General features: G+C 39.0%; 1 protein-coding gene across 1 annotated transcript in view; it reads right to left on the bottom strand.

The window, feature by feature from the left end:
- The window catches only part of tspan15 (tetraspanin 15), a 63,352-nt gene extending 46,570 nt beyond the window's left edge, over positions 1-16,782 (bottom strand). The window contains exons 1-2 of the mRNA XM_031737963.2: positions 16,756-16,782; positions 15,864-16,032 (exon numbers count right to left, since the gene is read on the bottom strand). Coding sequence (XP_031593823.1) covers positions 15,864-15,950 — 87 coding nt within the window. The 5' untranslated portion in view covers positions 15,951-16,032; positions 16,756-16,782. The remainder of the gene's footprint in view (positions 1-15,863; positions 16,033-16,755) is intronic.
- Positions 16,783-17,030: the final 248 nt, after the last annotated feature.

The following is a 17,030-nucleotide window of genomic DNA, read 5'->3' as shown; positions in this document are numbered from 1 at the left end:
AAACACATTCATGTCCTTCACAGCTTAAAACAATATGAGGACAATGTAACACAAAAACACAAAAATATCAAATTTAGTAGGAATAAATATCAAGCTGATGCTTTAAAGGAAAGTTAGAACTAACAAATGGTGCGCCAATTTCTTTCTCCTAAGATCTTCACAAAGAAGTAAAGCTAATGTTGATTTTGGGAAACTTTGACTCAAACTGATTGTTTTAATACAATCAAAGTGCATTTAATTTATGCACTAGGCCCAACTGACACATAAACTTGATTACTAAATACAAAAACATGATGTGTAACCTGTTGGAAGAATGAAGTGGGTATGTCACTCACCAATTGGTCTGTATGAGGCTGAGACAGGACCTCAGCACTTGGTGTCTGCAACAAAAGACAACAATATAACGTCAGAAACATTCTCTAGTATAAATCCCGACTAGATGATCAACTACAGATCATATTTGTAGCAGTGAACATTATTCACAGAAGGATCCGACTTCCTTATACAAGATTCTATAGAAACTTAACACTGTACAGTTCTGCTACCAACAATATGAGGACAGTGTAACACACACTAGAGTTGTTGGTCCAACCACATGAGGAAGGCAACTGAAACACACTCATGTCCTTCACAGCTTAAAACAATATGAGGACATTGTAACACACACTACAATCACTGGTCCTACCATATGAGGACTTCTTCTTAAACACACTCATGTCCTTCACAGCTTAAAACAATATGAGGACAGTGTAACACACACACTACAATCACTGGTCCTACCACATGAGGACTTCTACTTAAACACACTCATGTCCTTCACAGCTTAAAACAATATGAGGACATGACGACTGAACACATGTAGAGTTCATGTTCCTGACTTCTAACTTCTCCTGCTGTTGTCAATAAAAGCTCTAAACCCAACACTGATGTAAAGCCATCTATTTCCCCAGAAATTAAATCATGTAAACTGATCAGCGGGAGGTTAAATGGACAAAAACATGTGTAAAAGGACAAAAATATCAAATGTAGTCAGAATAAAGATCAAGCTGATGCTTTAAGGAAAGTTTGGACTAACAAATGGTATGAACAATTGCTTTCTCCTAATACTAATGTTGATTTTGGGAAACTTTTCCTCAAACTGATTGTATTAAAACAATCAAAGTGCATTTCATTTATGCACTAGGCCCAACTGGCACATATACTTGATACCAAATACAAAAACATGATGTGTAACCTGTTGGAAGAATGAAGTGGGTATGTCACTCACCGATTGGTCTGTATGAGGCTGAGACAGGACCTCAGCACTTGGTGTCTGCAACAAAAGACAACAATATAACGTCAGAAACATTCTCTAGGATAAATCCCGACTAGATAATTAACTACAGATCATATTTGTAGCAGTGAACATTATTACAGAAGGATCTGACTTCCTTATACCAGATTCTAAAGAAACTTAACACTGTACAGTTCTGCTACCAACAATATGAGGACAGTGTAACACACACACTACAATCACTGGTCCTACCATATGAGGACTTCTACTTAAACACACTCATGTCCTTCACAGCTTAAAACAATATGAGGACATGACGACTGAACACATGTAGAGTTCATGTTCCTGACTTCTAACTTCTCCTGCTGTTGTCAATAAAAGCTCTAAACCCAACACTGATGTAAAGCCATCTATTTCCCCAGAAATTAAATCATGTAAACTGATCAGCGGGAGGTTAAATGGACAAAAACGTGTAAAAGGACAAAAATATCAAATGTAGTCAGAATAAAGATCAAGCTGATGCTTAAAGGGAAAGTTTGGACTAACAAATGGTATAGACAATTACTTTCTCCTAATGCTAATGTTGATTTTGGTTAACTTTGACTGAAACTGATTGTTTTAATACAATTAAAGTGCATTTCATTTATGCACTAGGCCCATCTGACACATATACTTGATACCAAATACAAAAATATGATGTGTAACCTGTTGGAAGAATGAAGTGGGTAAGTCACTCACCGATTGGTCTGTATGAGGCTGAGACAGGACCTCAGCACTTGGTGTCTGCAACAAAAGACAACAATATAACGTCAGAAACATTCTCTAGTATAAATCCCAACTAGATGATCAACTACAGATCATATTTGTAGCAGTGAACATTATTACAGAAGGATCCGACTTCCTTATACCAGATTCTAAAGAAACTTAACACTGTACAGTTCTGCTACCAACAATATGAGGACAGTGTAACACACACTAGAGTTGTTGGTCCAACCACATGAAGAAGGCAACTGAAACACACTCATGTCCTTCACAGCTTAAAACAATATGAGGACAGTGTAACACACACTACAATCACTGGTCCTACCATATGAGGACTTCTACTTAAACACACTCATGTCCTTCACAGCTTAAAACAATATGAGGACATGACGACTGAACACATGTAGAGTTCATGTTCCTGACTTCTAACTTCTCCTGCTGTTGTCAATAAAAGCTCTAAACCCAACACTGATGTAAAGCCATCTATTTCCCCAGAAATTAAATCATGTAAACTGATCAGCGGGAGGTTAAATGGACAAAAACATGTGTAAAAGGACAAAATATCAAATGTAGTCAGAATAAAGATCACGCTGATGCTTTAAGGAAAGTTTGGACTAACAAATGGTATAGACAATTACTTTCTCCTAATGCTAATGTTGATTTTGGTTAACTTTGACTGAAACTGATTGTTTTAATACAATCAAAGTGCATTTCATTTATGCACTAGGCCCAACTGGCACATATACTTGATACCAAATACAAAAACATGATGTGTAACCTGTTGGAAGAATGAAGTGGGTATGTCACTCACCAATTGGTCTGTATGAGGCTGAGACAGGACCTCAGCACTTGGTGTCTGCAACAAAAGACAACAATATAACGTCAGAAACATTCTCTAGGATAAATCCCGACTAGATAATTAACTACAGATCATATTTGTAGCAGTGAACATTATTACAGAAGGATCCGACTTCCTTATACCAGATTCTAAAGAAACTTAACACTGTACAGTTCTGCTACCAACAATATGAGGACAGTGTAACACACACTAGAGTTGTTGGTCCAACCACATGAAGAAGGCAACTGAAACACACTCATGTCCTTCACAGCTTAAAACAATATGAGGACATGACGACTGAACACATGTAGAGTTCATGTTCCTGACTTCTAACTTCTCCTGCTGTTGTCAATAAAAGCTCTAAACCCAACACTGATGTAAAGCCATCTATTTCCCCAGAAATTAAATCATGTAAACTGATCAGCAGGAGGTTAAATGGACAAAACATGTGTAAAAGGACAAAAATATCAAATGTAGTCAGAATAAAGATCACGCTGATGCTTTAAGGGAAAGTTTGGACTAACAAATGGTATAGACAATTACTTTCTCCTAATGCTAATGTTGATTTTGGTTAACTTTGACTGAAACTGATTGTTTTAATACAATTAAAGTGCATTTCATTTATGCACTAGGCCCATCTGACACATATACTTGATACCAAATACAAAAACATGATGTGTAACCTGTTGGAAGAATGAAGTGGGTAAGTCACTCACCGATTGGTCTGTATGAGGCTGAGACAGGACCTCAGCACTTGGTGTCTGCAACAAAAGACAATATAACGTCAGAAACATTCTCTAGTATAAATCCCGACTAGATGATCAACTACAGATCATATTTGTAGCAGTGAACATTATTCACAGAAGGATCTGACTTCCTTATACCAGATTCTATAGAAACTTAACACTGTACAGTTCTGCTACACACAATATGAGGACAGTGTAACACACACTAGAGTTGTTGGTCCAACCACATGAAGAAGGCAACTGAAACACACTCATGTCCTTCACAGCTTAAAACAATATGAGGACATGACGACTGAACACATGTAGAGTTCATGTTCCTGACTTCTAACTTCTCCTGCTGTTGTCAATAAAAGCTCTAAACCCAACACTGATGTAAAGCCATCTATTTCCCCAGAAATTAAATCATGTAAACTGATCAGCAGGAGGTTAAATGGACAAAAACATGTGTAAAAGGACAAAAATATCAAATGTAGTCAGAATAAAGATCACGCTGATGCTTAAAGGAAAGTTTGGACTAACAAATGGTATAGACAATTACTTTCTCCTAATGCTAATGTTGATTTTGGTTAACTTTGACTGAAACTGATTGTTTTAATACAATTAAAGTGCATTTAATTTATGCACTAGGCCCATCTGACACATATACTTGATACCAAATACAAAAACATGATGTGTAACCTGTTGGAAGAATGAAGTGGGTAAGTCACTCACCGATTGGTCTGTATGAGGCTGAGACAGGACCTCAGCACTTGGTGTCTGCAACAAAAGACAACAATATAACGTCAGAAACATTCTCTAGTATAAATCCCGACTAGATGATCAACTACAGATCATATTTGTAGCAGTGAACATTATTACAGAAGGATCCGACTTCCTTATACCAGATTCTAAAGAAACTTAACACTGTACAGTTCTGCTACCAACAATATGAGGACAGTGTAACACACACTAGAGTTGTTGGTCCAACCACATGAGGAAGGCAACTGAAACACACTCATGTCCTTCACAGCTTAAAACAATATGAGGACAGTGTAACACACACTACAATCACTGGTCCTACCATATGAGGACTTCTTCTTAAACACACTCATGTCCTTCACAGCTTAAAACAATATGAGGACATGACGACTGAACACATGTAGAGTTCATGTTCCTGACTTCTAACTTCTTCTGCTGTTGTCAATAAAAGCTCCAAACCCAACACTGATTTAAAGCCATCTATTTCCCCAGAAATTAAATCATGTAAACTGATCAGCGGGAGGTTAAATGGACAAAAACATGTGTAAAAGGACAAAAATATCAAATGTAGTCAGAATAAAGATCACGCTGATGCTTTAAGGAAAGTTTGGACTAACAAATGGTATAGACAATTACTTTCTCCTAATGCTAATGTTGATTTTGGTTAACTTTGACTGAAACTGATTGTTTTAATACAATTAAAGTGCATTTCATTTATGCACTAGGCCCATCTGACACATATACTTGATACCAAATACAAAAACATGATGTGTAACCTGTTGGAAGAATGAAGTGGGTAAGTCACTCACCGATTGGTCTGTATGAGGCTGAGACAGGACCTCAGCACTTGGTGTCTGCAACAAAAGACAATATAACGTCAGAAACATTCTCTAGTATAAATCCCGACTAGATGATCAACTACAGATCATATTTGTAGCAGTGAACATTATTCACAGAAGGATCTGACTTCCTTATACCAGATTCTATAGAAACTTAACACTGTACAGTTCTGCTACACACAATATGAGGACAGTGTAACACACACTAGAGTTGTTGGTCCAACCACATGAAGAAGGCAACTGAAACACACTCATGTCCTTCACAGCTTAAAACAATATGAGGACATGACGACTGAACACATGTAGAGTTCATGTTCCTGACTTCTAACTTCTCCTGCTGTTGTCAATAAAAGCTCTAAACCCAACACTGATGTAAAGCCATCTATTTCCCCAGAAATTAAATCATGTAAACTGATCAGCAGGAGGTTAAATGGACAAAAACATGTGTAAAGGACAAAAATATCAAATGTAGTCAGAATAAAGATCACGCTGATGCTTAAAGGAAAGTTTGGACTAACAAATGGTATAGACAATTACTTTCTCCTAATGCTAATGTTGATTTTGGTTAACTTTGACTGAAACTGATTGTTTTAATACAATTAAAGTGCATTTAATTTATGCACTAGGCCCATCTGACACATATACTTGATACCAAATACAAAAACATGATGTGTAACCTGTTGGAAGAATGAAGTGGGTAAGTCACTCACCGATTGGTCTGTATGAGGCTGAGACAGGACCTCAGCACTTGGTGTCTGCAACAAAAGACAACAATATAACGTCAGAAACATTCTCTAGTATAAATCCCGACTAGATGATCAACTACAGATCATATTTGTAGCAGTGAACATTATTACAGAAGGATCCGACTTCCTTATACCAGATTCTAAAGAAACTTAACACTGTACAGTTCTGCTACCAACAATATGAGGACAGTGTAACACACACTAGAGTTGTTGGTCCAACCACATGAGGAAGGCAACTGAAACACACTCATGTCCTTCACAGCTTAAAACAATATGAGGACAGTGTAACACACACTACAATCACTGGTCCTACCATATGAGGACTTCTTCTTAAACACACTCATGTCCTTCACAGCTTAAAACAATATGAGGACATGACGACTGAACACATGTAGAGTTCATGTTCCTGACTTCTAACTTCTTCTGCTGTTGTCAATAAAAGCTCCAAACCCAACACTGATTTAAAGCCATCTATTTCCCCAGAAATTAAATCATGTAAACTGATCAGCGGGAGGTTAAATGGACAAAAACATGTGTAAAAGGACAAAAATATCAAATGTAGTCAGAATAAAGATCACGCTGATGCTTTAAGGGAAAGTTTGGACTAACAAATGGTATAGACCAGGGTGCCCAATCCCAGTCCTCGAGAGCTACTGCCCTGCAGCTTTTAGATGCGTCCTTGTTCGAGCACACCTGAATCAAATGAATGGCTCGTTATCAGGCCTTTGCCAGACTTGATGGCATGCCGAATTGGTAATCCAACTATTTGATTCAGCTGTGTTGGAGTAGGGATGCATCTAAAAGCTGCAGGACAGTAGCTCTCGAGGACTGGGATTGGGCACCCTGGTATAGACAATTACTTTCTCCTAATGCTAATGTTGATTTTGGTTAACTTTGACTGAAACTGATTGTTTTAATACAATTAAAGTACATTTCATTTATGCACTAGGCCCATCTGACACATATACTTGATACCAAATACAAAAATATGATGTGTAACCTGTTGGAAGAATGAAGTGGGTAAGTCACTCACCGATTGGTCTGTATGAGGCTGAGACAGGACCTCAGCACTTGGTGTCTGCAACAAAAGACAACAATATAACGTCAGAAACATTCTCTAGTATAAATCCCGACTAGATGATCAACTACAGATCATATTTGTAGCAGTGAACATTATTACAGAAGGATCCGACTTCCTTATACCAGATTCTAAAGAAACTTAACACTGTACAGTTCTGCTACCAACAATATGAGGACAGTGTAACACACACTAGAGTTGTTGGTCCAACCACATGAAGAAGGCAACTGAAACACACTCATGTCCTTCACAGCTTAAAACAATATGAGGACATGACGACTGAACACATGTAGAGTTCATGTTCCTGACTTCTAACTTCTTCTGCTGTTGTCAATAAAAGCTCCAAACCCAACACTGATTTAAAGGCATCTATTTCCCCAGAAATTAAATCATGTAAACTGATCAGCGGGAGGTTAAATGGACAAAAACATGTGTAAAAGGACAAAAATATCAAATGTAGTCAGAATAAAGATCACGCTGATGCTTTAAGGGAAAGTTTGGACTAACAAATGGTATAGACAATTACTTTCTCCTAATGCTAATGTTGATTTTGGTTAACTTTGACTGAAACTGATTGTTTTAATACAATTAAAGTGCATTTCATTTATGCACTAGGCCCATCTGACACATATACTTGATACCAAATACAAAAATATGATGTGTAACCTGTTGGAAGAATGAAGTGGGTAAGTCACTCACCGATTGGTCTGTATGAGGCTGAGACAGGACCTCAGCACTTGGTGTCTGCAACAAAAGACAACAATATAACGTCAGAAACATTCTCTAGGATAAATCCCGACTAGATAATTAACTACAGATCATATTTGTAGCAGTGAACATTATTACAGAAGGATCCGACTTCCTTATACCAGATTCTAAAGAAACTTAACACTGTACAGTTCTGCTACCAACAATATGAGGACAGTGTAACACACACTAGAGTTGTTGGTCCAACCACATGAAGAAGGCAACTGAAACACACTCATGTCCTTCACAGCTTAAAACAATATGAGGACATGACGACTGAACACATGTAGAGTTCATGTTCCTGACTTCTAACTTCTCCTGCTGTTGTCAATAAAAGCTCTAAACCCAACACTGATGTAAAGCCATCTATTTCCCCAGAAATTAAATCATGTAAACTGATCAGCAGGAGGTTAAATGGACAAAAACATGTGTAAAAGGACAAAAATATCAAATGTAGTCAGAATAAAGATCAAGCTGATGCTTAAAGGGAAAGTTTGGACTAACAAATGGTATAGACAATTACTTTCTCCTAATGCTAATGTTGATTTTGGTTAACTTTGACTGAAACTGATTGTTTTAATACAATTAAAGTGCATTTCATTTATGCACTAGGCCCATCTGACACATATACTTGATACCAAATACAAAAACATGATGTGTAACCTGTTGGAAGAATGAAGTGGGTAAGTCACTCACCGATTGGTCTGTATGAGGCTGAGACAGGACCTCAGCACTTGGTGTCTGCAACAAAAGACAATATAACGTCAGAAACATTCTCTAGTATAAATCCCGACTAGATGATCAACTACAGATCATATTTGTAGCAGTGAACATTATTCACAGAAGGATCTGACTTCCTTATACCAGATTCTATAGAAACTTAACACTGTACAGTTCTGCTACCAACAATATGAGGACAGTGTAACACACACTAGAGTTGTTGGTCCAACCACATGAAGAAGGCAACTGAAACACACTCATGTCCTTCACAGCTTAAAACAATATGAGGACAGTGTAACACACACTACAATCACTGGTCCTACCATATGAGGACTTCTTCTTAAACACACTCATGTCCTTCACAGCTTAAAACAATATGAGGACATGACGACTGAACACATGTAGAGTTCATGTTCCTGACTTCTAACTTCTTCTGCTGTTGTCAATAAAAGCTCCAAACCCAACACTGATTTAAAGGCATCTATTTCCCCAGAAATTAAATCATGTAAACTGATCAGCGGGAGGTTAAATGGACAAAAACATGTGTAAAGGACAAAAATATCAAATGTAGTCAGAATAAAGATCACGCTGATGCTTTACGGAAAGTTTGGACTAACAAATGGTATAGACAATTACTTTCTCCTAATGCTAATGTTGATTTTGGTTAACTTTGACTGAAACTGATTGTTTTAATACAATTAAAGTGCATTTCATTTATGCACTAGGCCCATCTGACACATATACTTGATACCAAATACAAAAATATGATGTGTAACCTGTTGGAAGAATGAAGTGGGTAAGTATGAGGCTGAGACAGGACCTCAGCACTTGGTGTCTGCAACAAAAGACAACAATATAACGTCAGAAACATTCTCTAGTATAAATCCCGACTAGATAATTAACTACAGATCATATTTGTATCAGTGAACATTATTACAGAAGGATCCGACTTCCTTATACCAGATTCTAAAGAAACTTAACACTGTACAGTTCTGCTACCCACAATATGAGGACAGTGTAACACACACTAGAGTTGTTGATCCAACCACATGAGGAAGGCAACTGAAACACACTCATGTCCTTCACAGCTTAAACAATATGAGGACAGTGTAACACACACACTACAATCACTGGTCCTACCATATGAGGACTTCTACTTTCCTGTTGGAGGTTGAGACAGGATGGAAGGAGAGCAGGGAAGTAGCTGGCACAAATGATTCTATTGACACAACAGGTCAGTGAGATTAATGAACTGAACACAACAGACTCTTTCAAAATAAAACAGGAAAAATGGCATGAAAATACAAACGTTGTAATATACAACCCTAACATAAACTCCTTAAAACAATGTTAATAACGTTAAGCCAAACTCAACTAACCCGCCACTAAACATAAGAAACTCAAAACCTTAGAATAACGTCAGAAACGCTGGGCCAGAGACCCAGACCCTATTGGTTTGTGCTAAATACGAAAACATTATTATTAACATTTAAATCCCCCAAACATATCTTGTGTTGAAAAAAAAATGTGTGTTGCAGTTAGCTACACTTAAAAAAGAGCTTAGACTGACTGTCTGTGCAGTTGAAGATGCAGAGCACGTGCAAGGCCACAGGTCCCTTTAACTCCAGTGGGAATTTAAAACAGTTAAATTAAACTTCTAATATCTATTGTTGAAGATAAATCTTAAGTAATTTTTTAGCATTTATCATCATTCATCACACAGTTTGTTCAAATCGATTGTGTATTGTTTTAGTTCCGTTTAACTAGCGTTAATTAGCTTGTTAAACATACAACTTTACCTTGCTAAATGTGCGTCGAGTCATGGATATCAAAGGTAAATACATACGTCAAGACAAATCTCTGCTGAGTGCTGAAGGTCCCGGATGTGCAGTTCACTCAGAGCTCCGGCGAGTTTGTATCTTGCCGTGACCAGCAGCTCTTTGGTTGAGGCTTTCGAACAATCAGATGCAGCGTTACTCACTTGTTGTCCAATCACAGGCGTGGTTCTATGCTCCACTGACGAAATGCCGCATCCTCTCACCAGCCACGGGCTCTCCTCGTCCATTTAACAACAAAAACACAGCAACACTCGCTGTATTTGAGGTAGGAACACTTGAGAAGTGTCACAGTGTTTTGCAAACTGCTGTTACAGTTAATTTCGTTCCGTTAATTTGTTTGGTTCCTATTCTTAAGTAACACTTAAATACACATGTGGTTAGCTTGCTGGTCTAGTTTAAGTTAGCATGGGCATGCTGTTCACTGATGGAGTAATGCCAAAATTGGCCTGATATTGTCAGTGTGTTATCATAAACATGTCCTAATTTGTCATGAAAAGAAGAGCAGTACCCTAGACCCTCAAGTGAAAATACAGATAATAGATAAGCAATTTAAGAAAATAAGTATAATGTGTATAATAAATGATTTTACTGTCACTTTCCTGGGTTTGTTGACCCAGCATTTTAAGTTTTAGTTTGTTTGGATGTCGATGTTTATTTATAAGTTCTTTAGGTTAGCTAAGTTCATTTGTTTATTAGATTACCCTTGTGATGTCTGTTTTATTGTGAAAGTCCTTGTCCTATATGCAGTGAGTCTAGTTTTGTTTCCCTTGTCTTGTTAGGTCTGATTTGTCCCAGCTGTTCCTCATCCCCTCATTGTCTCTCTGTGTACTTACAAGGGCTTGCAAAAGTATTCGTCCCCTTTTCCACATTTTGTCACATTACTGCCACAAACATGAATCAATTTTAATGGAATCCAATTTCAGCAAAAGGTGGTTCTACAAAGTATTGACTCAGGGGGCTGAATAATTACGCACACCCCCCTTTTCAGTTATTTATTTGTAAAAAATGTTTGGAATCATGTATGATTTTCATTCCACTTCTCACGTGTAGACCACTTTGTATTGGTCTTTCATGTGCGAGTCCAATAAAATTGATTCATGTTTGTGGCAGTAATGTGACAAAATGTGGAAAAGTTCAAGGGGCGAATACTTTTGCAAGCCACTGTAAGTCCTGTCCTCATTTGTTCAGTGTCAGGTCATCTGTTGTCTTTGGTGCCACGTTTCCATGTTCCAGGTATGTTTGTATCCATGTCAGGTTTCATGGTTTGTCCCCAGGTTAGGTTATTGTTTAGCTTCACTTCTGCCTTTTGTTTTGTAATCTTTTAATTCAATTAAATTCAATTTTATTTATATAGCACCAAATCACAACAACAATCGCCTCAAGGCGCTTTATATTGTACAGTAGATCGCACAATAATAGATACAGAGGAAAAACCCAACAATCATACGACCACCTATGAGCAAGAACTTTGGCGACAGTGCGAAGGAAAAACTCCCTTTTAACAGGAAGAAACCTCCAGCAGAACCAGGCTCAGGGAGGGGCGGGGCCATCTGCTGTGATTGGTTGGGGTGAGAGAAGGAAGACAGGATAAAGACATGCTGTGGATTAATAACAAGTATGATTCAGTGCAGAGAGGTCTATTAACACATAGTGAGTGAGAAAGGTGACTGGAAAGGAAAAACTCAGTGCATCATGGGAATCCCCGGCAGCCTCGTTCACTGCAGCACAACTAAGGGAGGATTCAGGGTCACCTGATCCTGCCCTAACTATATGCTTTAGCAAAAGGAAAGTTTGAAGCCTAATCTTAAAAGTAGAGATAGTGTCTGTCTCCCGAATCCAAACTGGAAGCTGGTTCTGCCTATTTTACCAGCCTTAATAAACAGCTTGCTTTCTGTTAATATTAAAATTTTCTTTCACGTTCCTTTGTGTCTGCATTTTGGGTCCATTCCTCAAATTCATACATGTGTCTAACTGTTTTTCCCCACTCGGCGACACACCCCGTCGGGGGTCAAACTCTGGTAATTGGTGATTCTGTTCTCAGACATGTGAAGCTAGAGACACCGGCAACCATAGTTAATTGTCTTCCAGGGCCAGAGCAGGCGACATTGAAGGAAATTTAAAACTGCTGGCTAAGTGTAGTGAAGTAGATTCTGGGGTAGGATTTTACATGATGTCCACAAACGCACCACTAACATCCACACCTTCCCAGTTGACAATTAGCAGGCTTATAAGAAACAGCTGCGCTTCACTACCAGAAGGAGTCATTTGGTAGTCTTGTCCATCCAAGGTGGCTGCGAGCATTAGGCAGTTAAGCGCTGCAGATCTCTCCAGGAAAGTTACTCAGTTTAGTATTGCCCTTTAGAGAGTGGTAAGTGGGACTCTTGTGTTCATCATAACGTGGCATAGTAGGGTGGACTTTGACAACTGTTTCCCTCTTTTGTTGCAGGCTTGCACTATACTACTGCTGTCTTGTCATATGCTGTTTTGTTTGTTACGCAATGCTTTTATAACAAACAGTAATTTGGGGTGTATTTGTTTTATGTAGATCTTTTACTAATCTGTTTAATGTTTTATGCTTTCTTTTATTGCTTTAGTGGAGGTGTGGCTGCTTGTTGAGGGGCTAGGCACGTGAGGTGGAATCCCTCCCGATGCATGCGAGTGTACACACCGGGCATAGGTAGATTGCACCGTTTAGTGTGAGTGAGGTCTGCAGTGAAATCACATGGGTGAGTAATTGGTGGCACCCTTGGGCACTCCTCCCTGTAGGTTGCCTCCTCAAGTGGCCGGTCTCCACCATTTTGTTTAGTTGCTCTTTTATCATGTTGTGATTGTTTTAGGGTAGCATCGTGGTAGGGAGTCTGGTCGTTTTAATTAACTATTTTGCCGTCTCAACCCTGCTACCTTAGGTGCCTCTTTGATTTTATAATTCTATGTTTTTAGTAGTTCTTCTTAATAAACCTTGATTTGTAAAATTCACCTGCCTCACCTTTGCCGTTAATAACAAGTCTGTGGGCTTTGGTTGCCAGTGTAACACTTACATTGGCTAGAGATATCTTTCCTGGGGTGTAACTCCCTCCCCCAGGTGGCGTTGTCAACATCTTAGTTACCGTCCCCGGTTATTCCTCATTCGCGCCACCACATAAGGGTAAACGTAAATTCAGTAAAATCATAATTCACATCGGCAGTAATGACACCCAGTTACGCCAATCGGAGGTCACTGAAATCAATATCGAATCAGTGTGTAACTTTGCCAAAACAATGTTGACTCTGTAGTTTTCTCTGGTCCCCTCCCCAATCAGACCAGGAGTGACCTGTTTAGCTGCATTTCTCCTTAAATTGCTGTCTGTGTTGTCCCAGAAATGATGTCGGCTTCATAGATAATTGGCAAAGCTTCTGGAGGAAACCTGGTCTTGTTAGGAGAGACGGCATCCATCCCACTTTGGATGGAGCAGCTCTCATTTCTAGAAATATGGACAAATTTATTAAAGCCCCCAAAATATGACTATCCAGAGTTGGGACCAAGAAGCAGAGTTGCAGTCTTACACGCCTCTCTGCAGCTTCTCTCCTCCTGCTACCCCCCCAAAAACCCATCTCCACTGAGACCGTGTCAGCTCCCAAACAGACAAAAACAAACTAAAAACCAGCAAAAAACAATTTAAACATAAAAAAAATCAAAAAGAAAGAACAATACAGTATCCACATCTGAACCAAAGAGTAAAACATTGTGGATTATTAAATATTAGGGCGCTCTCCTCCAAGTCTGTTAGTACATGACTTAATAATTGATCAACAAATCGATTTACTCTGCCTTACAGAAACCTGGTTGCAGTCGGATGATTATGTTAGTTAAAATGAATCAACACCCCCGAGTAATTCTAACTACCAGAAATCGCAAAGCACAGGCGGAGGGGGCGGTGTGGCAGCAATTTTTCACACCAGCCTATTAATTAACGAAAGACCAAGACAGACTTTTAATTCATTTGAAAGCCTGATGCTTAGCCTCGTCCACCCCAGCTGTAAAACTCAGAAACCAGTCTTACTTGTTATCATCTATCGTCCACCTGGGCCTTACAGAGTTTCTGTCTGATTTCTCAGACTTTTTATCTGATTTAGTGCTCAGCTCAGATAAAATAATTATTGTGGGTGATTTTAACATCCATGTAGATGCTAAAAATGACAGCCTCAACATGGCATTTAATCTGTTATTAGACTCAATTGGCTTCTCTCAAAATGTAAAAGAACCCACCCACCACTTTTATCACACTCTAGATCTTGTTTTAACATATGAAATAGAAACTGAACATTTAACAGTGTTTCCTGAAAACCCTCTGCCGTCTGATCATTTCCTGATAACATGTACATTTACAGTAATTGATTACACAGCAGTAAAGGCCCTGGTGTGGTGCCTATGGGTCTAGCTAGGCCCTGGTGCGGTGCAGATGGCCTCAGAAAACAGCACAGGCCCTGGTTGAGGCTCAGTTGGTTTATGCTAGCAGCACAGGCCCTGGTGTGGTGCAGACAACTTCTGGTAGTAGCAGAGGAGAAAAACCAAAACAAAAAAAACAACCCAAAATTCAAAGCAGACATTCAACAAGGAGACATGCTGCTGCCCTCTTGGAATTCAGAGTCGAGACTGAGCCTGATGATCATACTGAATCACATGACAGCGGCAGGAATCTCTAAGTTCAACTGCAGATTGCAGATGCAATTATATTAATGCAGATTAATATAAACTCTTCAAGGGTCAAAATCTGCACACACATCATTCTGCTTAGTGAAGGTCAGACAATTTGTGCATTGATTTTGAGAAGTAAGACTCATTAAATAACAGTAATATAATTACACAAATGTTGAAACTTTATATTTTGAGACATTTTGTCAACAACAAAAACCCCAAGATGTGCAGGCACTAATAACTGAATCTAAAGACCTTCATTTTTGTCAAGATTTGCCTGATTTAACTGTTGTTACCCTTGCTTAAGCCCCAAGAAGGGTATAACCTGGGTCAAATGTGTTATTGTGTCTGACACACCTACAAAATGAGGACTCGCAGAGTGACGTCACTATAACCTGGGTCAAATGTGTTATTGTGTCTGACACACCTACAAAATGAGGACTCACAGAGTGACGTCACTGAAAGTGTGTTAAAAGTGTGTTTTGTTCCAAAACTGGCCAGTAGGCGGCGAAACTGAAAGTGAGCAAAAAGCTAAACACACACTAAACACACTTTTCATAAAATTGTGATATTTCAGGACATTCGAGATTTTTGGTTTGGGAGCATGTTGGGGCCTCTAGAACACTTTAGAAGGCTCGGAAAAATGAGGACCTCAAAATGTCCTCATTTTTCCGAGCGTCCTCATTTTTGTGAGTGTGTTATCATAAAATTGTCCTCAGATGTCACGAAAACAAGTACACACACACACACACACACACACACACACACACACACACACACCCAGCCTTCCCTCCTGCCAGCCGGGATCTCCGAGCAAACAAAGCGCACACTCTGGGTTTTAGGATAATCGTGTCTGTACTCACCCACCAACAGCAGGCGTAGGAGAACAGCATGAATTTGACAATATAATAGGAACACTCATTAAAACATTTAGAATCTCCCTCTGCCATCGTGTCTGGACGGACGATAGTTTCTTTCAGCGGCTCTTTGGACTGCTGACAATTCACTTCCGTGTTGTCCTCGTCACAGCACCTGGAAGCAGGCGTACAGTGTGATATATGGACGGCCAAAGGGGGCTGGTGGATGTGAGCTTGTGGAAGTCTTTTAACTTGTAGAAGTTATGTGACATAATTACAATAATAAAATCTAATTAAAATTTGATTAAGATTCAAATCTTTGCCCAATTAAGGACGCGGTCATTTTAAGTGACAGATGGATACGCTTCCCGTACGTTTCCCGTTGTTTATTGTAAAAAAAACCCCCCAAACAATTAAAAACTTCTTCGGTTTTTCTGGGGCTTGCTGTTCAGTTTGTTTTAAGCCTCTTTTTGATATATATATTTTTTTGTTTAAACTGAGTATCTCACTGGTTTTTACCATCACAGTAAATTACAAAGGTATCTTTCAAGCTAAGCTATCCAGCGTATAGTTGTTACTATAAATGGTAAAAAAAAAATAAAAATAAAATGGCCTGTATTTGTATAGCGCTTTTAAGCTGATAACAAGCTCCTGTGATTGGTTAAAAACCAACAAACAAGATTGAAAGAGCCAAAATGCTAAACCGGAGACCAGCAGACCAACTTGTGAACAGTGCGGCTATTTCACAACATGCATCTTCTGTACTTTGCCCAGGTATTTCTAACCCATTAACGTACACGCCTATGTAAATAAATAGAAATTTTGAGGCCGCCTATGTCAGCGATAGCTTCACCACACTGTGCAGGACTACAGATTGACATTATTATCTGTATCTCACCATTTTATGCTGTAGGGCAGCGGTCCCCAACCCCCGGGCCTCGGACCGGTACCGGTCCGTGAGTCGTTCGGTACCGGGCCGCGAGAGTTGAGGTTCAGGTGTGAAATGTATGGTTTTCAGGGTTTTTATCGGTTTTCAGCGTTATTTTGTTATTGTTTTTATCGTTAACTCGGTTTTCCTGGGTCTTTTCACGTGTGTTATGAATAAATCTTTTTTTCGGTACCGGCACTAGTTTTATTTTGTTGTATTCATCCGCGACACCTCATTGCCGGTCC

This window comes from Oreochromis aureus, linkage group 1 (genome assembly GCF_013358895.1).
Source record: "Oreochromis aureus strain Israel breed Guangdong linkage group 1, ZZ_aureus, whole genome shotgun sequence".
Classification (NCBI taxonomy): domain Eukaryota; kingdom Metazoa; phylum Chordata; class Actinopteri; order Cichliformes; family Cichlidae; genus Oreochromis; species Oreochromis aureus.
This window is presented reverse-complemented; position numbering and strand designations above follow the sequence as displayed.